Source organism: Ischnura elegans, chromosome 1 (assembly GCF_921293095.1).
Source record: "Ischnura elegans chromosome 1, ioIscEleg1.1, whole genome shotgun sequence".
Classification (NCBI taxonomy): Eukaryota; Metazoa; Arthropoda; class Insecta; order Odonata; family Coenagrionidae; genus Ischnura; species Ischnura elegans.
This window is the reverse complement of record NC_060246.1, coordinates 149,443,182-149,466,578: the sequence shown is the minus strand read 5'-3', so window position 1 is coordinate 149,466,578 and position 23,397 is coordinate 149,443,182. Positions and strand designations below refer to the sequence as shown.

The 23,397-nt window shown below is 36.1% G+C and overlaps 1 protein-coding gene across 1 annotated transcript; it reads right to left on the bottom strand.

Moving 5' to 3' along the window:
• Nucleotides 1-938: 938 nt before the first annotated feature.
• LOC124172115 (solute carrier organic anion transporter family member 1A2-like) lies at nt 939-16,077 on the bottom strand. Its single transcript, XM_046551524.1, has 13 exons — nt 15,614-16,077; nt 13,258-13,465; nt 12,991-13,167; nt 12,164-12,373; nt 11,602-11,727; nt 9,728-9,928; nt 8,314-8,529; nt 7,903-8,089; nt 6,711-6,900; nt 4,704-4,885; nt 3,187-3,290; nt 2,383-2,472; nt 939-1,509 (listed from the first exon to the last, which is right to left on the bottom strand). The coding sequence occupies exons 1-13, from the start codon at nt 15,731-15,733 to the stop codon at nt 1,184-1,186; spliced, it is 2,337 nt and encodes a 778-aa protein (XP_046407480.1). The 5' UTR covers nt 15,734-16,077; the 3' UTR covers nt 939-1,183.
• Between the last annotated feature and the right edge of the window lie 7,320 nt (nt 16,078-23,397).

Below are 23,397 nucleotides of genomic sequence, written 5' to 3'. Positions count from 1 at the left end.
GGTAGGGCCAGTTGAAAAGTTGAAAGAAGGAGCTTGTAACTGGTCATGCAGTTTTGAGCTATCCGATGGATATGAAGTTGGGGACATACGTTTTCCATTATCTTGCATCAGAGTTTTGAAGGTCTGGGTTTAAATGCTGGTTAAGCGAAATGGTTTTCCTGAGGATATTTCATAGTTGAGTTTTTATTCGTATCCCTTCAAAGTTATTTATTAGCCAAGAGTAGAATATAAAATCTCATGTCACTGTCAGTAATATTCTTATATATATCTAGCGAGACGGGAGGAGCTATTTTGCTTCTCATGTGGAGGTTGAATTAGTAAGCTACATAAATAATATTTATTAGAAAATTATGTTGAAGATTTAATGATTTTAAATAAAATAATATCCTTTCAAAAGACATGTTATGTCAATATTTTCCTTCTGTGGTGATTTTATGTTATTATTGTGTGATTCTACGTTTTTGAGACAATTTTTCAACTTGTTATGACTCCCACCATTCATGATGTATGTACTGAGCCCATCTTATGTATGTATGTATTGGCCCATCTTAGCAATTAGGTAATATGTGCCTTAGTCATGCACACAATTGGATATTTTTATGTATGATATGTATAGTGGCGGAAAAAATTAACGCAAAGCTCGTTGGCGTCTGAAAGCGGCCAGTTCAGGAACTAACTGTCTTCCAAAATTTTGCCCTCGTAATGCTCTCATACAACCGGGAGTTTTAAAAGCAATGTATCTCATATGCCGCGAAAATAATCATGCCCGTCGCATTATGACTAGGCGCAAAAGATCCAGCTACGAATTCTTCGCCATATTCTCCGAAGTATGCTTCGCCCTCGACTCACCTAGAATGGAATTTACTCTCGTCGGGACATCAGTGGACAAAGCCGACGTATTGGGCATTGAGACTGCCTTAGTGTTAGTAAAAACAGTATTTATTTAAAAAAAGCAAAAGAAAATAAATTTATTTTTTAAATAATAACAATAACAATGGCATTGCCATATTTCAACACTTATGATGGATTTCTATTCCAATTAATGTGTACTTGCATTCTTAATGTCATTAAAACACAGCATTCCTAGGATATATTATATGCGTAAGTTCAGGAGATACTTCTGTTACACTGTGGTAAAAGAATAGATTACTTTCTCTTAAACTAACACTTTCATTCTGTGATCTCATAGCTCTGTAGTGTTTTCATGATTTTGTGGTGATGGGTCTGAATTGGCTTTCCTAATTTCTGCGATATTACTTGGATGATCAGGAGCAATCATTTGCTGAAGTTCTGGTTGCAGGACTTCTTCATTTTCATATTTGTTTCTTCTTTTTTTCCTCCCCGGCCAAGGAGTGCCGTCACGACAATTTCTTGATGTGTCTTCGTCACTCATTTCCTCATTTCCAACATACTCGAATCCTTCATCGTCATCATCATTTTCATACAGTTCTAATCCCTTTGCAACAATGGCAACCCATACCATTAAGGTGCCAGAAATTATGAGTAAACCTGAAAAATAAGAACTAGTTGTGAGAAATGTTCACCAAGATGAAATGATATCAATCAATTTATTTTTATTTTTCAATTTATCTTCACCGTTGCCGGTAACAGCAAATTTTAGGCTTATATATCAGGGTATTCTAACAATCAACAATGACTATCAGAAACATCCATGCTCTGAATCGGGGCAATCAACTCCCAGGCTGAACTCGTACCCGTGACCTTTTTGGTTTGGCAGGTGAGGATTTTACCCTGCTGCCACAGAGATCAACATTGGCTCATTATTACCAGAAATGCCAGACTCTACACACAGAAATAGAATTTGCTAGCCATCAGAATCTCTGAGAAATTTTAATGTGCTATAGGTTGTGTGAAAGTTTGGGCTATATGCTATTTCATCAGCATTCTTGGAAGCATGAAATAGGTAATTAAGCTTATATGCATAATGAATTTTAAGCTGAATCATTTTCAAGTATTTTCAAGCTCCTGGATTAACCTTCAACATTGTCACTGGCAAATAATGATAATATTTATCGATACGTATTTAGCTGTGTACACAGCTAATGATATATGTACATTCAATTTGCGCTCCACCATACGTCTCATTGTAAATTATGCATACGTATAGTAAAATGACAGTATACATATATGGACCATTCTGTACAAATTTTTCCAAAACTTTATACTATATGTATGTTATTTGCCTTTTTCGTTGTCCGATAGTCTTGTTAAGCCAAATTACAGAGATCATGTATTATTTTTGCTTTTAAAACTAGAGCGAACCATTATACACTTTTCTTACTGTTCAACATATTGCAGGTAATGCAATTTTCAACTATGAAAACTTGCTGATAGTTACAGGTAAAATATTCTGATACTCACAAGATGTTAAAATGCTAGCTGACAAAGCAAGCATCTTTGAGTGGTGCATTTGGCATGTTCCAGCATTTGTCCAACTCATGCAAGCTATATCTGATGGAATAAAATAGAAATTATATAGGTACGGAAATAATAATTTTACTTGCAGTATGGAAGTTCATTATTTGCATGCACTACTCTAGTATGTTATTGTACAATTATCCATTAGAATATGTTGGTTTCAAGAAAATTATATAACATTTTTTATTCCTTCAGCAGCGGCAGGTAGAGCAAAGGATATCCAAAGTATAAGGAAAATATTATGAAATGGAGGCTCTCTTTTTTTATTCAGAAAAAGCCTGAGCATTTGCAAGGGCTGTTTGATCCCTTTTTAACCCTATTCTCATCTAGGCAATATGGAGCAGGATAGGATGATCAGATTAAAATGTTCAAGAGCGGGACTTTATAAGAAAAAAGCAGGTAATTTTGAAAAAAGTCTAACATCGAATTGCATATATTTAATTTCTTTTCATTTAAATTTGAAAATTGCACTTCATTTATAGATCGTTATTTATGTCATTTTTCATTTTTTTATTTATGTAAGGAGGAATTAATAACCTTATGTAGCTTTGGATTGCAAAAAAATCACACAAATACCTTCTCATGTACAAAATGAGTATGTTTCTTATGGACAAACTAACATGTATGATCTTCCTCACAGATTGTGGGTTAATATATGTATATATGCATGCAAGAATGGTTGATACTGATGTGGAACTGACTTCTGTGAATAGTTATGGGCATTCAGAATGAAATAAATATACATACCTTGCAATCCTATGTAAACAATTTTGGATGGGACGAATGTGAAAAATGATGTCACTGACATCTCTAACCCGAAAAACATTGGTTTGTCCTGAGGCAAAACACATCTGTAACAAGACAAAAATTTGCTTAAAAAAAATTATCGTCAATTTTTCGTGATAATATGGAGCAAAACAAAAACAAAGTTTTTAAAACTATCCATGCATTTTGAATGATTAGTTTTCCATGGATTGTACCAGTTTCGTGAGCAGATGAATGTTTCCCTGAAAAATGTATTGTGTGTATGATATGTAATTATTTGTGCCTGAGGGTGGATCCAGGAATTTTTTCTGGATAGGCACCAGGGTCTGACAGGCAAACGGTCTTCTCATTTTTGGGATTAAATACTACATGCGACAATTACTCTATGAAATGTACTCTTAAATTTAATATAAAAGTTATTAATGTGTATATATTTATAACTTTTATATAAAAATGTATAATTTATTAATATTTGCATTAAAAATCTCATCTATCTTTGGAGTGTCTGGGAGGGGCACGTGCCCCCATTGTGCCCCCATTAGGGAGGGGCATTGTACCCCCCTTAAATCCACCTTTGTTTGTGCCTGTGTTCCATATGCTGAAGTGAATGAACTGTTGTTCTGGCTTGGGAGAAAATAGAGGAAAGGTGTACACAATAGGGTACTATAACCTGATACTGCCTCAATTTTTAGATAAACTTGACATTTTGGACTAATATGATCATTTGATAGTCCATCTGTATCTCATCCACTAGCTGAAGGTCAGTGAATAAGAAAAATGACACCAGAAAATTTTTCTCCCAGTTTGACATTGCTAATCACATGATATCTTAGGCCATAAACAAATGTGGATGATAAAGATGTTGAATTTGTAAGGAAATTATCATTATATGATTCATTGCACAAATATTAGAATACTTCCATCAATGACAAGAACCATAAGAAATAGTCATATACACTCTAATCAGAGTGTTTGGCCCAACTACTCAGACAAAGTGCTTTCCTGGTAATTCAACTGTTAAGACATTTGAGACCTGAATTGGAAATATTGTATGCTATACTGTTGTGGCGGAGATCTTAGTTCTGAGCGCCACCACAAAGGACAGCCATCTGGCTGAGCTCATCGCCATGGGACCCTGAGGTCCCTGCTGATGCCACCAGGGTACGCAGAGCCTAGCACCAGAGAGGTGTCGCGAAGTGATTCTCACAGAATGCAACGCGGAAGGACTTCCGTACGCAAGAGACGATAGTGCATTGAGAGACATATCTGTATCGTTTGTCAACAGAATAAACGTGGTCGAATTTACTTTCATTTAATTTATTGAAGTCTACTGTTAAGTACCGAATTATCCAAACCCCTTTCACTGTATACGTACAGCTGCTGAGGTTTATGCCTGAGGGATAATGAAACCCATGTAGATATTGTGGGCTAAATAGGACTCAATGATGCTTTAGGTAGTAACAAGCAGAGGCAGGATTTTGTGTCAGTTAGATACTTACCTCAGGCAGAGTAAAAGTTTACCCACAGCTGCTGATGCAATGATAACTTGAATAAAAGCTAACATTGCTTGGAAAAATATCCATCCATATTGGCAAGCAGCAGAGCCACCAGCAAGACACGCTCCAAGGGTTGCCATATGATTGCCAGATTGCTGGCCAATGCAAGAACAATTGTTGAAAACCTATTATATATGAAATATTAAACAAAATCAACTTGTGTGCATAATTTCATCTTTATTAGTTCATATGATAAATTACTGCAAATTCAGGGAACATGAAATTTCTGACTGCCATTTCTTCTTAAATCTCCTAAATCACATCAATGAATCCTTGTATCATATCATGAACATGTACAATGTACAAGAAAGTATGTACAAGAAAGTACAATGTACATCCTTATGAGAATAATTTCTTCAAACAATTCGATCAACCAACATAGGTATCATCAAAATATTGGGTGAGGGTAGAACTTACACCACATGAAGTGGCAGGTATTTTAGTATCACACAATCAAGGTATTAGGGCCAGTTTCTTTCCCCGGGCTACTTTGTACATACTTTGAGGATTCACACTGGGGGTATCTAAAGACTTGATATGTGATTAGTATCATGGACCCTGTGGTTGGCCGCCAAGCACACTACCCACTAAACCACAAAATTCTGTTGACATGAATATTATATTGTATAATATTTTCCAAATTAATTTAAAAACCATATACCATAGTATGTATGTGTATCCAAAAATTTTGTTGAGCCTCTTTGTGAGTAGAGCCCACCTCAAACTAAATAGTATATTAATGTTACACTTTCAGTTAGGATGCCAGTTCCTTCACCTAGCCACCTTGGTGAGGGTTTTTTGGGATTATCTGAAGGCTTGAATTTGAAATTGAATATGGAACACCATGATCAGAAGCCAAATGCTCTTCCCAATTTGCCAACTTTTTCCATACACCCTGGAAGCACTCGTGTCATGGTGCCAGAACATGCTGGAATGCCGTTCTGGCACTGGTTAACAAAAGATGTAATAGTCAAATATGTAACATTTTAATCAATTTTGTTGCCACAAAATTTTAAATACATGTATACATTTGTAGTAACAAATAATATCTACAAATGATACCTAGAGGAAATGAAACTTCCGAAACTCTGTTTTTACTCATCATTACTGACAGGTATGGCATTAGCTTAGCCAGTACATACTTTGAAATGGTAGGGGAGGGTTTACCAGAGATTTTGGGGCCCTTCCAGGGAGTGACATCATGGCAAAATTAGCAGTGCCGGAACGCACTTTCCTTAACTTTTTTAGAAGTGAAGTAATAACCTGTTTTTTTATTACAAGTTATTATTAATAGTTTATTACAACATTTTTTGCTTTGGCTACGAATGTATGTATATATTTGAAATTTTGTGGCAACGAAATTGATTAAAATGTTATTTGACTATTACGTCTTTTGCTCACCAGTGCTGGAACGGCATTCCGGCTCGTTCTGGCACCATGACACCACTGCTTCCAGGGTGTATGGAAAAACCCAAGGGAAAGGTGGGGTCCTTGGGTTTCATAAACATTTTCTATTAGTTTTTTCTGGCAATGCCATTATTTTCTCTTAACAAATGAGAACTTTTTCTTTTACCTTTAGTAACTGATATTATCGTTTTATTTATTGAGGTCATCTTACTCCTTTTTGGCTCCTCTTTTAAAGGCTCACAAGTGGGGTTGTAACTGAATATTCCCCCCCTCCTACCCCCTACTCACCTCGTGGCTACACCACTGTGGTATGGTGTATTAACAATGCATGGCGGAATATTATGAAACCTCACTCTCTCCCCAAAACAACGGCCTTAATTTACTGCTGTGTGGAATTCAATTTCACAGCAGATTTGATGCATTACCCCTTTTTCATACTTTTTGTAATATCAGGAAAAAAAATCACTAAATGCGTTATATAGATCATATAATTATTACTGGGAAATCACATAAAAAGATGGAGATTGAGAAATTCTGACTCACTTGAATGTCCCTTATGTGATCATAAGATGAGCAACCAGCATAGCATGGTGAGAAATAGGTTTCTTTTCTCTCTTCATCACAGACGGGAGTGAATATTGCAGTCGTAGCTGTTACTGATGCAAGAAGCTTTGTGTCTGGTGGTTCTACATCACAGCGGCAATTGATGTTACATAGTGTCTCTAAGTCCAGTCTGAAATAAATTAGAAAGTTTTTGAGAAATTTAAAAACTAATCTGGACTCTGGTGAGGACCTTCACAAGAAATTAGGGTTGTGAATGCTTCCCATTGGAGTTTCTCAAGTCACTGTGAAAATTCTATGCCAGGTAACTACATATCTTCATGCATTGGTTATGAAATATTTCTGACAGTATGAATATTTACGAGTACAGGCATCCCCCGAGTTACGTAAGGGATGCGTTCCGGCATACTCTGCGTAAGTCGAAATTTATGCAAGTCGAACATTCTGCGTTAACGCTTCAGAGATTTCGATCGGTGGGGTGAATTCTCAGCGGAGAAATGCGCGGTACATTCTCGGTGGAGTTCCGTTCAATTGACTGCGATATTCATGAACTCTTCTGCGTATTCTTACGTTATTAGATACAAAATCAATAACATTGTAATAGTCGGCGAGTTGCATCTCAAGCATTGCCAATCAAAATGCGTAATATTATTCACCGAGTTGACCGATCGCGTAAAAAACACTATAACTATTCGAAATTTTTTTCTGCCATTGGGTATACGAGCGAATATCTACTTCAACGCGCTCGAATATGAAAATTAACGTAATAACTTGAAGTACGGTTATCACTTACGTAAGTACGGATTTGCGTAAGTCGAGGCATACGTAACTCGGGGGATGCCTGTACATAATATAAATTTTTAGTAGGCATTAAATTATTCGAAAATGTAATGGGTGCAAATAAAGAAATAGAACTTTTTAAGGTTCACTATGGACACGACCCGGGTTTTGTAATGCGGTTACATCTTCAGGTCTAAGATGTAACCTGAAGATGTAACCACATTACGAAACACAAGGTCGTGTCCATATTAAAATAATAGTGAATACTGTGCTTAACTGTGAGAGAATAAAACTACACATATTATTACCTATTACAACAGTTATGTAAATATTAGTGGAGTTTGAGGATTTCAGATGGGAATGGAATGTGAGGGTCAAAAGAAAGAATTCTTACCTGCCATTCACCTCTCCATTTATTTTTGAGGGACATACCATGAATAGTGTTAACAATAGGCATATCCCAGATAATAATCCCATTGATGCTGCCCAAGCGGCAATGGACGTAGCCTTAGGTTTTATTCGTGAAATGAAAAGGCCAGACACCACAACTGTCATTGCAATCAAGGGCGCTTTCAGCATTCCTGATACATATAATGGAGAGAAATAAAGTTATATATTCTACCTCATTTGAAAATTTCTGCTGGCAAGTAATACATGAAATTGTAAATAATTTCCCAAAAACATTTCCTTACAAGAATAACTTTTCAAGAGTAAAGATCTAAGAAATACATAAAAATTAAGGAAGAAAATGGTCTCGACTGGGGCATCTTAAAGATACATGAAATTGCGATTGTAAGCATGATACCTGTAATAAGTCTAGATATCCAAGGATCGTTAAACTTCCCCATGCCATGCCCTTGCAATGATTTCTGTTTGGGTATTTGATAGACTGATTCTAAATACACCTCTTCTATTCCCATGTAATTACTCAGTCCTGCTTCAAGGAAAACAGAGGATGCCAAACTTATCATGACCATTTTATTATGAATTAGACGACTTAAAGTTGCTCTCAGAGAGGTATCTGAAATGAAAAAAGAAGCATGATTAGCTAGAAATCTGAATATACCCAGGAATAGAGCTTATATTCATCAACTTTAATTATTTTTGGGGTCATCTTCAAAATAAGATTATGAGGCCATTGTGAGCCTTCTGAGTTTTTGTTGAGGTTACAGCACCTGCCTGGTGGTGGGGGGGGGGGCAGGGGGGGGGGGGGGGGGGGGGGAGAGAGGAGGGCTTAAGATATTGAACCTGGTGCTTGAATCCACCTAATATGGTCATTTCTACCACTAGATGCTGCAACATCACTCTGTAATGAAGAGATCCATGCCCCCCCTTCTTCATTACCCTCAATGTAGAGGAAATCTGTACACACCATTGTCCATTTTAGGTTGAATAAAAATTTTCCAAAGGGACAATTCCTAATCAGTATGATACGCGTTCAAAAGACTGTCCAGTGTGCATATTGAAAAATTTCAAGGCTAGTTACCCCAGGATATATTTTATCTTAATTAGTCGCACGTTAGCTCACTGGTTCAACCCATAGGTTGGTTTAGATGGCTGATGGTAAAAATCATCACAGAATAAGCCAACATAGGGATAAAAGTAATTTTTTTAAGGTTTTTTTTTTAGAAGTTTAGAGGGGGGTTAGTTCACTGGTGCTTTGATGATATACAATGCATCTCAGTGATAGTGCATCCACTTATACACATGCAGCTTCTAGATGTTCTCGGATTATATTCAAACACTTTTTATGAAGCAGATGAAATAAAAACTATCGTCGGATAGCTGCCTTTAAGCTTACCATCTTTTCTATTATTCCATGAATTAAGGGGGTGCCACTCACCCCCCCCCCCCAATCTCCTCCTTTTATCTGCCTCTGAAGCCTCAGGCAAGGGAGTTTCAATCATTCAAGGTAGGGTATATTATTCATCATTCAACAAAGATTTTTCCTGGGGTGTCCGAAAGATTCACTCAAGATTTGAACCCATGACACTTTTGTAAATAAGTGCTTTACCTACTAGGCTACATATGGGTCACCCAATATAATCATTTTAAGATTAAACTGTTTAATCACCTTACATTATATTCCCAACAGAAATATTCTGCAAAAGGTGACTTAATTGTTATGGAAGAATCAAAATTCAAGATAATATAGCGCAAAGCTACATTATTTTCACATCTTAATTCCAGGATTCATAAAAATATTGATTAAGAATTACCTGGTGGTGTGTCTTCATTTTTATTTTCACTTTGCAAAGATTCAGCTTCATTTTCTCTTGCATCTCTTGGCTTTGACTCTTCCCTCAAATTATTTAAAATAGTTTTTGCTGCATTTTTTACAGCTGTAGATGGCATTAGGTTGGGAAATAAGCAAATAACAGCACCTCCAGCAATCAGAAATGCACTTAGAAAAGGCCATCCTGAAAGCAATTTTTTACATCAGCATATGCATTCAGATATATTAAGTACATATGTACTTATATGTTTTGGGGAATAAGAAAATTTGCATAACTATAAAGTACTTAGAAATTCTCATTTGGGACACAACTCTTGCTTCAATTATATGGGAAACATTCAGAAAATACTCAGTCTTTTGCTAAGTAATAAAAATCATTTGAACATTTTTTTCAATGTTAGTTTTCATTGATTACAGAAAAGAATCATTTTTATAATCCAAATCCAAAAATTATAAATGAGTAAAATCAATGGCTTAATATCAATCTGTGGTCAATAAATGTAGAAATATTCTATTTTTGGAAATTATGCTACACCCATTCATTTATCCCTTGTAACATATCAAGATTGGGAATTAGGTGGATTCATATCGGTTGCATTACAGAAATTAGTATGAAAAAAAGGAGTCTCTTTCAAACTTGAATCACAAATTTTGATTCATTCTGCTCACACTTTATTGCATTTGTTGCCAGTCATGTTAAGTATGATAAACTTATAAGATTAGAAATTTAAAGTTTTTAAGAACTTGCATTGTTCAACCGGTAAATTTTATATTTATTCCATTGCCATTGTATTAGAAGAATTTTCTGAAAGAAAATTGATCTATTAACATTTTAGCTTCTGTTGAAGAAAAAAATGAAGAAATTGAACAATATAAGTACCACTCATTCCATGCCCTGCACCTTCAAGTTTAACGGCAAAACTAATGATTTTGTATGTCTAAACAAAACATAACTTTAGGTTAGTGCTCAAATCAACTTCAATATCTTTTTTCTCTTCAACCAGACTGTGGCTGCTGCTATTTATTTGCTCAACGGAGTCAAAGGTATTAAGGCTGAGTCAGCATATATATGCTATCGATGTTGGAAACTACTATTTACTATCTAATGTTTTCTCCACAAAAATGTTTCCATCCTTAAGCTATGGGGAGAAGTTGAAAAAGTCTGGTCATAATGCAGAGTATTTTATGCCTACTTCTGGTGAAAGATTTTGAAGGACTGCAACTGAACCTGTGACTGCACTGGAGCTGTATTCTACCAACTGCCATCTACACTGCAAACCCTGATTTGAATACAGCTGTACAGGACTGTTGCAGATGACATTAATTCTAAATCTGCCAAGGATATAATGGAGATTGAGCGTTCACTGTTCTTAAAACTAAATCTCCACATTGATGTTGCCAAAGCACTTTCATAATGCAGTAACAAGTATAAATGCAGATGTGCAGCTACCATTTTACATCTGATGCAGTCATAGGGGAATTTTGAGCTTAATTAGCAAAGCAAATTAAACTTCAGAGTCACCGCTGCAACACTTGAGAGATCTGACAGGACACATTTGTGGTTTGAAGGGTAGCAAGAATTGTGGTAATTTTAGTGTTGAACGCCATTTAACCTCCCATGTTGGTTAGCTCCAGGGGGAAGCCACTTGAGCAAACCATACATAAACTCTATTGTTTTCTTCTTATTGTCTTTGTTTAAATTCCTTTAAAATGTCCTGATTGGAGAAGATACTCTTTGTCAAGAATCAATTTCATGAACTGGAGACCATTTTTCTAATCTACTTGCCACTATTAATCAAGCCTTTATTGTTGATATTTAATTTAAAGGATACACAATACAGTCAAGTTTCCTCTTACCTAGCCACCATGATCCCAGTACTGATGTAAATGATGAGGAATCCTCAGACATTGGGACAGAGAGACATATCCATCCAAGAAGAGATCCCAGTTTTCTACCCACATATCCCAATCCAAATGCAGCACCTGAAACCATGGTTTGTGTAGGTATTTATACTTTTCTGGTGAAAATTAGTGAATTAGATGTCATATGCATCTTTATAACAAGTAAACCAACTGCATTATACTCTCTTGTTCCTATTGGATGAGATTGATAATTCATTGAAATTGATTTCAATTGAAATTAATTGAGATGGCATTATTATTTCATTTTTTATTATTAATTGGATATTTTAGCTACTCTAGTAAAGATAAAGGCAGCATCATATTATGGTTAACATCAACCAAACATGATAAAAACCAACCCAGAGAAATGTTTAGCATTGTTCAGTTCAAACTCGTATTATCTCTCATATATGTATATATATTAATGATCCACTGGCCATGGTGTCCTTATTTTAATTTATAATAAATTAATGCACTAGTTTCTATATTAAGAAAATGGTTATGAATTAAAAGTTACCAATGTAAGAAGGGCTGCTGACTTTGTCCACATTGTCATCTATGTATGTGATTCCATGAGACATCAGAGCTGTGGCACAAACTCCAGCCAGAAATTGGTACAGTATCAGAATGCTCACCATCACCCAGCAAGTTTCTTTGTCAACATCAATCATCTGTGTGTCTGTACCCATACGTGCGAAATTGCACAGTTGGGGTCCTTCTCTTGAAACTGAGTGAGTGAAGATGAAGTATGTTATTCACGATAGAAATAAGTAAAGATCATTTTAAAATTTCAATTTGTCTTAATTTTATCCAAGTTATCGATTTTTGTAGCAAGTGGGACCTGGCCTATCTAGCTTATTAAAATATGACATGATAAATGCTAGATGAGTTCTGTCAGGGATCATTTTAATTAATTGCTCTAGTTTTTGATGTAAGCAGTGGTAAAAGTTTAATAATGAAAATAAAAATGAAATGTGTACATCATGAGTACAAATGCATGACCAAATTAGAATAGGTTCCATTTTTTATGTTTTTCATATAATCTTGTATTTGCTCAAGTTGGGTGGTTACATGGTGAATTTCTGATTTCCTTCTCACCTTCATCCATTCACAAATTAACTATTACCTGTATACGAATTGCGTTTCTAGGCCTGTAGCTCTTGAATAGGGATCAAGGAAAAGGTTGAAAAGTTCGAAGAAAAGTTAAATGAGAATTATTTCAATGCAGGTATTCATTATTTGTCACTTTTTAAAATTTGCATGCACTTAAAGTTTAATTTTTGATTGAAAGTTAAAAACTCTGAATGGTTGCTTTATTGCTGAGAAAGAGCTGAATTTTTTTACCTGATGTTTGAATCCTTACGTCTCCATGCTCTTTATATGGAGTAATTAGAGTGCAACATGCTACTGCAGAAACAGCTATAATTCCCCCAAGTCGTGCTGGTCGGTTAGAATCTGCATATGACGCCACAATGATTCCTGTTATAACTTGACTTAACTTATGCCCTACCAGAATCCACTCTGAAAAGGAGAGGTAAAAATTTACCTGTAACTTTTTTTCTTCTGAGTAAATAGTGCATATTAAACAGGGCATTCAAAGTTTAAACTTACCACTTAGAATTAAGGGTATGTTAAACTGGAAAACTATTGTTGGCATCACTTCAGAGAGGTAGCTTTCCGTGGCTCCATGTATTATCAAAAGAGCTATTAATACAGCGGCAAACGATTGAGGTGAAGCCAACTTTGCATGGTTGCACCTCTCTGGAGGGCAGCAGAAATCGATGCAAGATTTGGGGATGATGCCAGACCCACATTCTACCTAATGAAATATAAAGAAGAGCTTTGTAGGATGAAAGAAAGTCAATTAAAAATGAATGATTAAAGTTGGACTGGGCCGTGTTGAAGTCTTCAAAATCAATCATTTTTGTGCATCATTTCGTAGGTATCCATTTGTTCAAAACTGCACAGTTAGTGGCATATATATCTAATTTGAAAGTAATTTTATTAGAAAAGTTTTACCTGAGCAGAGCTTCGTAGATGAATGCTGCGAAGCCATTCTAGGATTTTCTTGTGGAGGGCATAAAAAGTAATCAGGGGAAGACACACACCAGAAGTTTAGAAGAAGGAGTAAGGGCTGAGAATATTTAGAATACCAAGCAGAATGGGCATGACTAGGGGAAAGGAGAACTGAAGGAGGGAATGTCTCTCTTCTCCCTGGTTGGATCTAGCCCTTGTATGGTTTCAGTTGCACCATTTATAAATATTTTGGGAGGGTATTATTACTTTGGGGGGAGCTTGAAAAATGTTCACTGAAGGAATCAGTTGCTGGTTTTTGTACTAATTCATGATATTCACGGGAGAGATTCCTGCCCATATATGCCACTGCAACATACATGCACCAAAGATTTATGTACGGGATATTCAGCGTGGGCCAAATAATTATTTTGTTATTAATTGTTCTTTCCCCCAAGATGAAACAGGAAATGTAAGGAAAAACAACAAGAATTTTTGTCCCTGGATTTAGTCAACACGTCAAACACGGCAAGAGAAATGAGGGGTTGGTGAGCCATATCCCACCTAACACGAGGGCATTGATTCATGTGAAAAGGAACTATCTAATATTTGCATTATCAGCTGTTTTTTCTGAAGGGTTTTGAATTCTGTCGGTTAAGTTTAATGCAAGTGAGAAATACCTATTTAAGCATATTTTTTGTTTCATATATATCAATTGAACTGTGCATAAATTACATTTGGTTAGCGAGAAAAATGTTGAATAAATAATATATATATATATATGCTAATGAAATGTACATGTATAGAGAGAGTATAAGTTAAAATTGGCAATAGGACCTATAAAATAAGCATATCATCACCTAAAATCTGTTCTAAGACATTTTAACTGCACATTTTGTGAAATATAATAGGATTTTTAGATAGAATGAAAGGAAGTCTTATTGTGAATTGAAGAGGGAAGTGCTTAATGGAAGGGGAGGCTCTTAGAATTCTTCTTAAGTTCTCCATGGAAACCTACCTTAATCGGTAGAATACTTAAATAATAATATCACTCTTCTATAAATTGGATATTTATGTGAATGGGGTTTTCCCTATTTACTCAAAATTAGGAATTTTTAATTCTAGTGACCCTGCTCGTTCTTATAGGACTTTCCAAATAGATTTTTTAGCGATCCTTGCTAAATGTATCGTATCAAGGAAGAAAAATGAAATATTATAATTTGCGATATATTTCTCCGACTTGCCTGTAGCAATAATTAAGTCTGTATCGTACATGCCTTAGTTATGGAATTGAAAATTTCGACGATTGCTGTACGGGTGGAAAACTAATCTACTATGTTCCCAAATATAATTAAGTAGGCCAAAGGATAGAACATTCACAATATTTAAGCCCAGAGTTTTGTTAGAAATTCAGGAGAATTATAAGTTATAATTTGGGTGCGACCGTAGTTGGACCCCCTGGTCGGCGCACGATAAACTTTTTGAAAAATATGTAAAATTACTGCGAAAATACAATTTAAATACAAAACTTTATTTGTACTTACATCAAAAAGAAATAATTTATAAGAAATTTATAATTTTACAGTAAAAAACCAATTAATTTGACTTCGATTTTGGACGATGAAGCCTTTCTTTCATACACCAATCTAATACATACTTTTGGCCGTATAGAGGCAGCAATACGAAATATCCGCTAGAATATTTCACCTCTTTCAAAACATTCATCCACATTCTTCTTAAAATCCACAGATTCCATCGAAATCATGCTCGAACGTTTTATAAATGGGTCACTTCGATAATAAATCCGGGATTTGTTGAAAAAAATGAAGTAATCATAACGCGCGGCGCCAATTGGCGAATAAGGGGTTTCAACTCCGGTTCACCCATAATTTGATTAGAGCCAAAATTTTTAATTAATATTCTATATCTTTCAGACTTTTTGGTTCTCACTCACCTGAGATATATTGACTTCCCTGGGTGATTGCGATCGCCGTGGGACAGCGAATGCAACTCTTGAAAATGGTCTGGACTCCATTGAATTGGTACGTAAAACTGCGATCGGTCTGTGACTCATTGCATAATGAAATGTTTTGATGTATCAAGATGATACGTGCGTATGAAATCCATGTCCTTGTGGCTAAGTGCTACACATGCACGATGATGGATTAACACGTTGATGTCACCCAAGAATATTCGTCACCAAGTTAGTTGTTTTGAAGGCTTCTCACTCAAAATGTTGACAGCGAAGTTTCGATCCACAAAAAGCTACCCGATCACATTGCTCACTGTTTTTAGACGATGACTCTCGGAAATCTTGTCACTTCCTCAATTTATTTTAAACGATGTCCTCAAGTGTGGTGTGGCTTATTGTTAATCAAGCTGAAATTGTTCTGAGACTTCTGGTGACTTATCTGGATTTTGCCGTCTTTATCTCTCGTGGCAGATATCGCTCGTCTCTCATGGCTGGGGTGGGGCATGCCGCACATTATCAATGAAAGTAAACAATACGATGACGTATCGTAGTTTTCGTAGAAAAATATTTATTTTTATGTCGAGGGAAACGTTGCAATAGTTTTTGAGCTCAATGAAACTTTAGCGCGACAAAAATACCTACCGAATCGTTTCGAAGTTCGTTGAAAGTGCTGCTACCCCTGAGAAAACGTAACCCTTGCCTCATGAAATGTTTATTGTTGCCTCTTCAGTCTTTTGTGGAATAAAACAACCGAATTGTTGCTAATATGACTGCCGAGTTTCGCGTGATAAAATGAGCGAGGTGGATAGAGAAGCAATGTTTCGTACTTGAAAGTCTGGTTGGCGGTATTTTTACGGATAGGGAGCATTTGATTACCGGGATTCAAATGTGAGGGAATTCTCTCGACTGTTGCGTTTATACCCTTTAATCCAATTTCTAATGCGCCTAAAATTCGTCGCAGAAATACCTCGAGGCTCATCCTAAAAGATTTAAAATTATTGCTGAATTTTTAAATTTTATAAAGAAAATATCTCTTATCTATTAGATTTTTGTTATTTTAAGAACAGATAAATTTTTATGGATGACACACCTATTTCACATTTTTTGCATGAATCGTGGTTTATTCGTTATTTATACTCGCATTTCTACTCGTCGCAATTATGATATTTTTATTTTATCGATATTGTCCTATATAGGCTTCTCCGAATTGAGACGGGGATTAAATCACCTCTTCCTATTTCATGAAGTCCTTTTACTGACGACTTGTTGACTAGTATCGCGATATTGAGATCTTCGGTGGTTTATGCGAGTCTATGACCTTAATAACATTTTTTTCGGAAGCCATTAAGCTTTAATTTCCTAAGTTTTTTTCTTTAAATAATTAAAACGAGGTTGTATAGAATCTTGTTACTAATTATATTATTAAAAGTCTCATTGTAATTATTTTTAGCTAGTGATTCCACTCCAATTTTACTTAAGTAAAAAAATAAATGCCCCCCTCTTGTAAGGACACTTCTAATTAACATTTTACAAAGGATTTTACATTTTACAACTCCTTCATTGATGGAGGATGAACAAATACCATAATGGTAGAATTAGGCTAATAGTTAGAAATCAAATGGACTCGAATAAGTATTGATTTGATTTACCAGAAAATCGGAATATATTGATACCCTTGATACCTTAGATTCTATTAAAAATACAATTCAACCAGCACATTGGCAATCGAGACGATGCTGGAGAATGTAGTAGGCTTACAATCGGAGGTAAGCTGATAGCGAAAAAGCCCAGCGAACACAAAATATGTAGAATATTGCTGTTACAGTCGAAAGGTTCAATGGGGAACATCAGTTTGAAGCTTTCTTTGATGAATGAAGCATGTGTTCTTCTTATTGTCTCAAGATGACGAAATGCTAAATTGTTAATTTACTCAGCTTTGATTATGAAAATAAACCACCTAACTTAATCCTCGATGCCAAATATAATAATTTATGACATGAAATGTGGTCATTATTCATGGCAATTCCCCATTCTCGACATCGCCTTAGAGTGAACCCGCTTCTCGAAATGGAAAATCTCGTCAGTTCTACACTCGTCTTAATGCTACTTATAGTGGTAAATGTGATCATGGTGGAATGTTAGCGGTGGAGAAATTGACTCATATGGCATAAAGAGAACTTGCCAATCTAGTTTTGTCGTCGTTTTGTTTTTTCTCACGCTCCTATGTTGCTCGCGGCAAAAGTTTGCGAATAAAACCGTTTTGGTGTAACTTTCAATTGACTTAAAAATTGGTAAAATTTTATCGATTCAGGTTCTGAGTTATATTTTATATCTTATAGTTGAAAAATAAATATATTAAAATTTATATTTTATATAATTATTAATTTAAGCATTCAACGTATAGACAGGGCTTTTTTTTGCGAGAGTTTAAATAGTAAAATTCTGAAAGTAATATCAATAGTATATTATTTATGTGAGCTAGCATAGTTTTTTAAATAATTTAAATGTGAAATATGTCTCGCATAAAACAAAAAAATGTAGATAAAACTATATACCGGAAGCGTAACATTCAGTCAAAGAATTGTAAAATATTCCAACCATTTACGAACATCTTCAATTTGAGTTTTGAAATAGACATTAAAATGATTTCACTTTTTCTCTTTTCATACTTTCATTTCAGTGCCTCGTTGGATGAAGTTCCTTAATGCGATACCAGATAACTTTGTAAAGAACTTGAACTATTTATAAATTCATTACTTAATTCTCCATAACGCGGTTCCTCTTTAGTTTTTGTAGCCATGTCATCCAAGGGAAATGTATCGCCAACTCTTCCTGTTTTTTTTTGCAAAACGCGGAATTAATAATAATTATGGCAGTGAAAGTTGTATTATAATGCAATTAGAAGTTCCAAATGTGATTTCATATTTTGGGGGCTCAAAAAATGCTCCCGTTTTGCTCAAAATTATTTCTGAATTGCCGAAATTTTCGACAGTTTAATTTGTCATTTTAAATCCATTGCAATGACTCAAATCCTCTCATCATCACCAGTACACGCCTATCATTTGCAATACTCCTGAAAAGTTTTCTGGATTCACAAAAAAGGTTTTCAGGCTTGATTTTTCGTCGTGGAGCTGCCGCTGGAAAGTACTGATTGTGAGACAAAATTATTTTCTAAATATTTCACTGTGGGTTCTGAGGTAGAGCCTGTAGTTGAAGACAAATTAATTGGTAAAAAGTAGTTCGCCGCGGCAGAAAAGAGAGACGATTTAGTCAAAAAGACCAATCGGTGACAAAATACCGGTTTGGTATTGTGATACCAAATTTTATTTCTAAAACATCAAACGTTGATTTATGTCATGTATTTGGTATGAAATAGACCTACCACATGGTTGAGTGCGAAGTAGATACATGAAAGATTTCGTGCTTTCCCGGCGAATGGACTTGGTGAAGAGTTCTCGGGATCGCCACCGGGTCAGGAACTCCATATCTACCAACGTTTCGATGTCCGACTCGGTCATCGAAACGTTGGCAGATATGGAGTTCCTGACCCGGTGGCGATCCCGAGAACTCTTCACCAAGTAGATACATTTTTGCCTCTTACCAACTTTGGAGTTCAAACAGTGAAAGTAAATGCATACACTACCAAACATGGGCGAACCTAGCGAGGGGCATGAGGGGGCAGCAGCCCCCCTCTAGAAGGAAAAATCGCAAAGTCTTTAAGGAAAATCATGACTGATTTGAAACGAAAATTTTCCTTAAACCCACTAAAAATGATATTAATATAATGCATGTAACAAGAATAAAAATATTTCTTTTTCAAGCAAATAATTTTAAAAACAAATGAAATACTGATATAATTTTCTTAAAATATTGGTTTCATTCACCTATTCCATGCTAAAATGGCTTGCTCTCCCATAGTTTTGATCCTGGGTACGCCCTTTATACCAATGGAATTATATCCTGCGCTTCGGGCCGTTTACAATATTTTAGCACGATGAGAGGCATGGATGGGATGCTTTTAATAAAACTTTACTTCGGTAGTTTCCATAATGGAATCATGCATTTTCTACGTTAAAATATTTTATATTTCGCAGAGTTCGTTTGAAATCGTTTCTGAAGATGTTACGGCAATGGACACGGTTAATTTAGTCAAATCCGAAATTTTATCTACAGAGAGTGTGTTCTATTCTGCTGGCACTGAGAAAATAATGAGATATACGGAGTTATTGTCTTGAATCGTCGACCGATGCGGGCATTAAGGGTTCTCTCCAAACCCTTAGCATTCTGAAGATAACTCCAACTAAAATATTCCTTCATAATGAACAAAGTGGTATTGCAACAGCCATGGGAACGGGGATACGAGGCGTTTTGGGCATTGCAAGGACAATGGCTCTGAATTATTCGACGGTGGCAGTTTTAATTTTCACTCACATCTAGTAGCGGATGAAGGGTCATATCCTTTTCGATTTTTCGGTCCTCGTATTTTCATTATGGGAAGGAATCAAAAAATTCCAGGTCATCTCTTTGCGACAGATGAAGAGTTCGATTTGTGACGGTTCGTGTGTGGTATTTCAGCGAGGGTGGCGTGCATGTTACACTTGAAAACATTTGAAACGGCACAATCCGCATGGGCAACACGGATTGTTATAGCGGTTTGATTCAGTACCTCTAATCTTTGAAGGATATTTAATTAGACCGGCTCGTATTTCAAGTTTTCAGATTCAGTGGCGTAGTTGATTGGTTCTCCCTGTGTTTCAATGGTTGACAAGTCTTAGTATTTTAGAGTGCTCTATTATGACGTCAGAAAAATGGGTCTACTTCTATAATCTTGTCATTTCAACCCGTGTGCCCGAATGACTCTTGCCAATGCACGAATCCCTTTTGTATTCCTATTGTGCCCATTCGATTGGTCTTCAAAAGAACTTTCAGATAACGATGGTGACGTGAGCAAGATAGAGGTTTTACATTGTTTCTGTTTCAGTAATTTTTGTGCTAATTGGATCTTGAGAATTCGGACACTGATTCCACAGAATAGGATGGCATGGTGGAAATTGAAGTCACGATAATTAATTCAGAGGCTCTTAATAATGTTGTTTTTGGATACAACCCGCTTTCAAATGTCTTTAATCGATAAAATATTCCATGATTTTCTGGTGTGCAGCTTTTTTGTGATTACTAGAGTCCATCCTCCATTGTTTTGAGAGATGGAGAAAGAAAACCCTCACATCCCATCTCATGTTCCTTGTTTGCGACAGTAATCACAATTGTTTTTAGGATAATTGAATTGGTCTTCGATACTCCTTTGCCAAATTTAAACTTGTAATTTTTTTTGGTGGCGTTAAGAAATTTCAGCATATATTTCATTATGTGACGTATTATGAAATATTAAATTCATTTTTGTTTTGTTAATTTTTGGAGGGTTGCGGCGGTTCTTTCGTAACCACCGCGGTTGATATAAAGTCTTCTATTTCATCTTATGAATCACCTGTTGTCACTATGCGTCGTCTATTGGTTGAATTTGATATTAATTGGCGTTATGATAATTTATGCATCTTCAGGCTTCTTACAGTATTCGTCTGGTCAGGTTAGGATAACCATTTCGGCACGTGTCCAACACGAAATGCATGGGACTGTAGAAGCAAAGGAAGATATTCCGGTACCTGCGCGCGAGGAGTTTGGCTCAAAAATGACGGATACCACTCATGGGAGGAGTTAGAAAGAGAATATAACTCTAAGCGCCCACCGGGAGAGAATTCAGTTGCGTGACAGCTACGTACTTTTATTCTCCTCAGCGGCAATATTCATGTGCTCTTTTCTTTATCATATTTTATCCTCCACGCTCTACATCCTCAGTCACAACTGTAGCGTCTTACGTTAACAAGGCACATGCATCTGATTATTTTTCTTAAAACAACCGGTTGTTAAAGTTAAAGCCGAAGATGATTGGTTAACGCGAGTTTGTTCTTTATTTAAAAAAATCCTCCCACTGTTATTCGACGGAAGGGATTATTCATAAAAAATACCGTATTTCTCTCATCTGTATCACACAATCGTCCACACACACGGCAAAAGCTTTTAACTAATGGCAATTATTCTCGCGTATGGAGGTTCCATAACAATTTTTTGAGCTGATATAATTTGGATTTCATCATTCAATAAATCGGTTGAGCGTTGGTGTTTCTTTGGATACCTTCAAAAAGAAGCGAAAAAATGGCTGCGTGGTGAATGGATTTATTGATTTATAAATTTAAAAAAATAAGATTTATCACTATTTTCATTGACTCATTGAATGTTACTTATATATATGTGAATTTGAATCACTTTGGAGCAATATTTCCGAAGAAATGCCACTGTGAAAGCAGAATTTTACACATGTCAAAGTTATTTAATGTAAATAATTATGATGGAGTTAAAATAATATCGTGAGGGTGAAATTTTGAGTCTCAATTATTGCCGGGTACATTGAAAGTTAATTGAAATTAAATTTTTATTAAAGTTTCATTGTCTCAGCAAACATCAGAATTTGGGAGTTGGATTGGAGGGTAAAAATCATCGTAAGGTATTTCGGAGGTGTCGATGAGCATATTTTATATTTCATTCTCTTCGCTTTGTTAACATATATGTATATTTACTATTATCACAGTTGTGTTGTGACTGAACTTCTGGGAAAAGGTGGTGGTGTGGTAATCCCCCTCCCACAATCGGCTTCTGGTTTCCGCTTCAATCTCCATGTCTTCGCTCCGTGACTCCACTATCACCGCTCCTTCCCTGCCGCCTTGACCCCTTGCCCTAGGACATGGCCGCCCGAGCCCCCGTATCCTCACACGTTACGTTCTCACGAACGCGCCAGACTGTTTTTAGCCTTCAAACCTTGCACTCGTGTGTACAGCGGTGGGTTTTCTCACACCTCATCCCGTTGTGCCTCGACTATTACGCCCCTCCCAGCAGCCTCTCCCACCTCCGCTCTGAATTGTCAGGGAACCGATTCCGGTCGCGGGGCCGGGATGCTGGCCATCCATGCTGCTGCCGGAAGGTGAGGAATGGAGCTGTTGACGCTTCCATATGAATTTTGTATCGTCTTCACGCCCAAGGAGTCCGAACCAACCGATGGAATGGGGACACTGGAATGAAGTCTTTTTATGTAGCGTCATTGATTCTGCTTGCATGTGCACGAATGACTGTAATTTCGGAGTGAAACGAAGGAAAGAAGGTAATTTCGCAAGGTCAGTAGCTTTGGAAAAAAAACAATGGGGTAACTGTTCCAGAAAAGTACGTCATTGACACGGAATTATGAGGCGAACTTAATGCGTACAATATTTTCTCTCATACAGCGTTATTTATTACGCATGCCGGTCCTGTTTTAGATAGAAATTTCAGTTAGGCACTCGGCGGGTACTACATTATTTTTGATTATTGTACCGGAATTGTACTTGTAATAATGAACAATTTTTATAATTGAAATTTTAGAGTTCATTATAACATTTTTGATTCAATTACGCGTGTGAAACATAAGCTTATTCGGGGTGCAGAAATTTTTACTAACATTTTTGTTATGAATTACGTTAGCGTGGTGACTTCTTGTAAATCAGTAATGAAGACATTTTGGCATTAAACCCACGTAATTGTTGATGGAAAACTAAGATACAAATGCCATCATTTTGTGAAAGATAAGTGCTGCTCTTCGGCAAGGGTAATCATTAACAGGGTGCATATTTTTTCTTGAGTTGCTGAGAAAGTGTGAATTTCATGAAAGATTTCTCTATGTT

Coding starts and splice junctions, on each gene's coding strand:
- LOC124172115 (XM_046551524.1), bottom strand. CDS start 15,733: ATGAGTCACAGACCGATCGCAGTTTTACGTACCAATTCAATGGAGTCC. Junction 9,929..11,601: donor ACTGGGATCATGGTGGCTAG/GTAAGAGGAAAC, acceptor AATTGCTTTCAG/GATGGCCTTTTCTAAGTGCA. Junction 8,530..9,727: donor AAATGAAGACACACCACCAG/GTAATTCTTAAT, acceptor TTTTCATTTCAG/ATACCTCTCTGAGAGCAACT.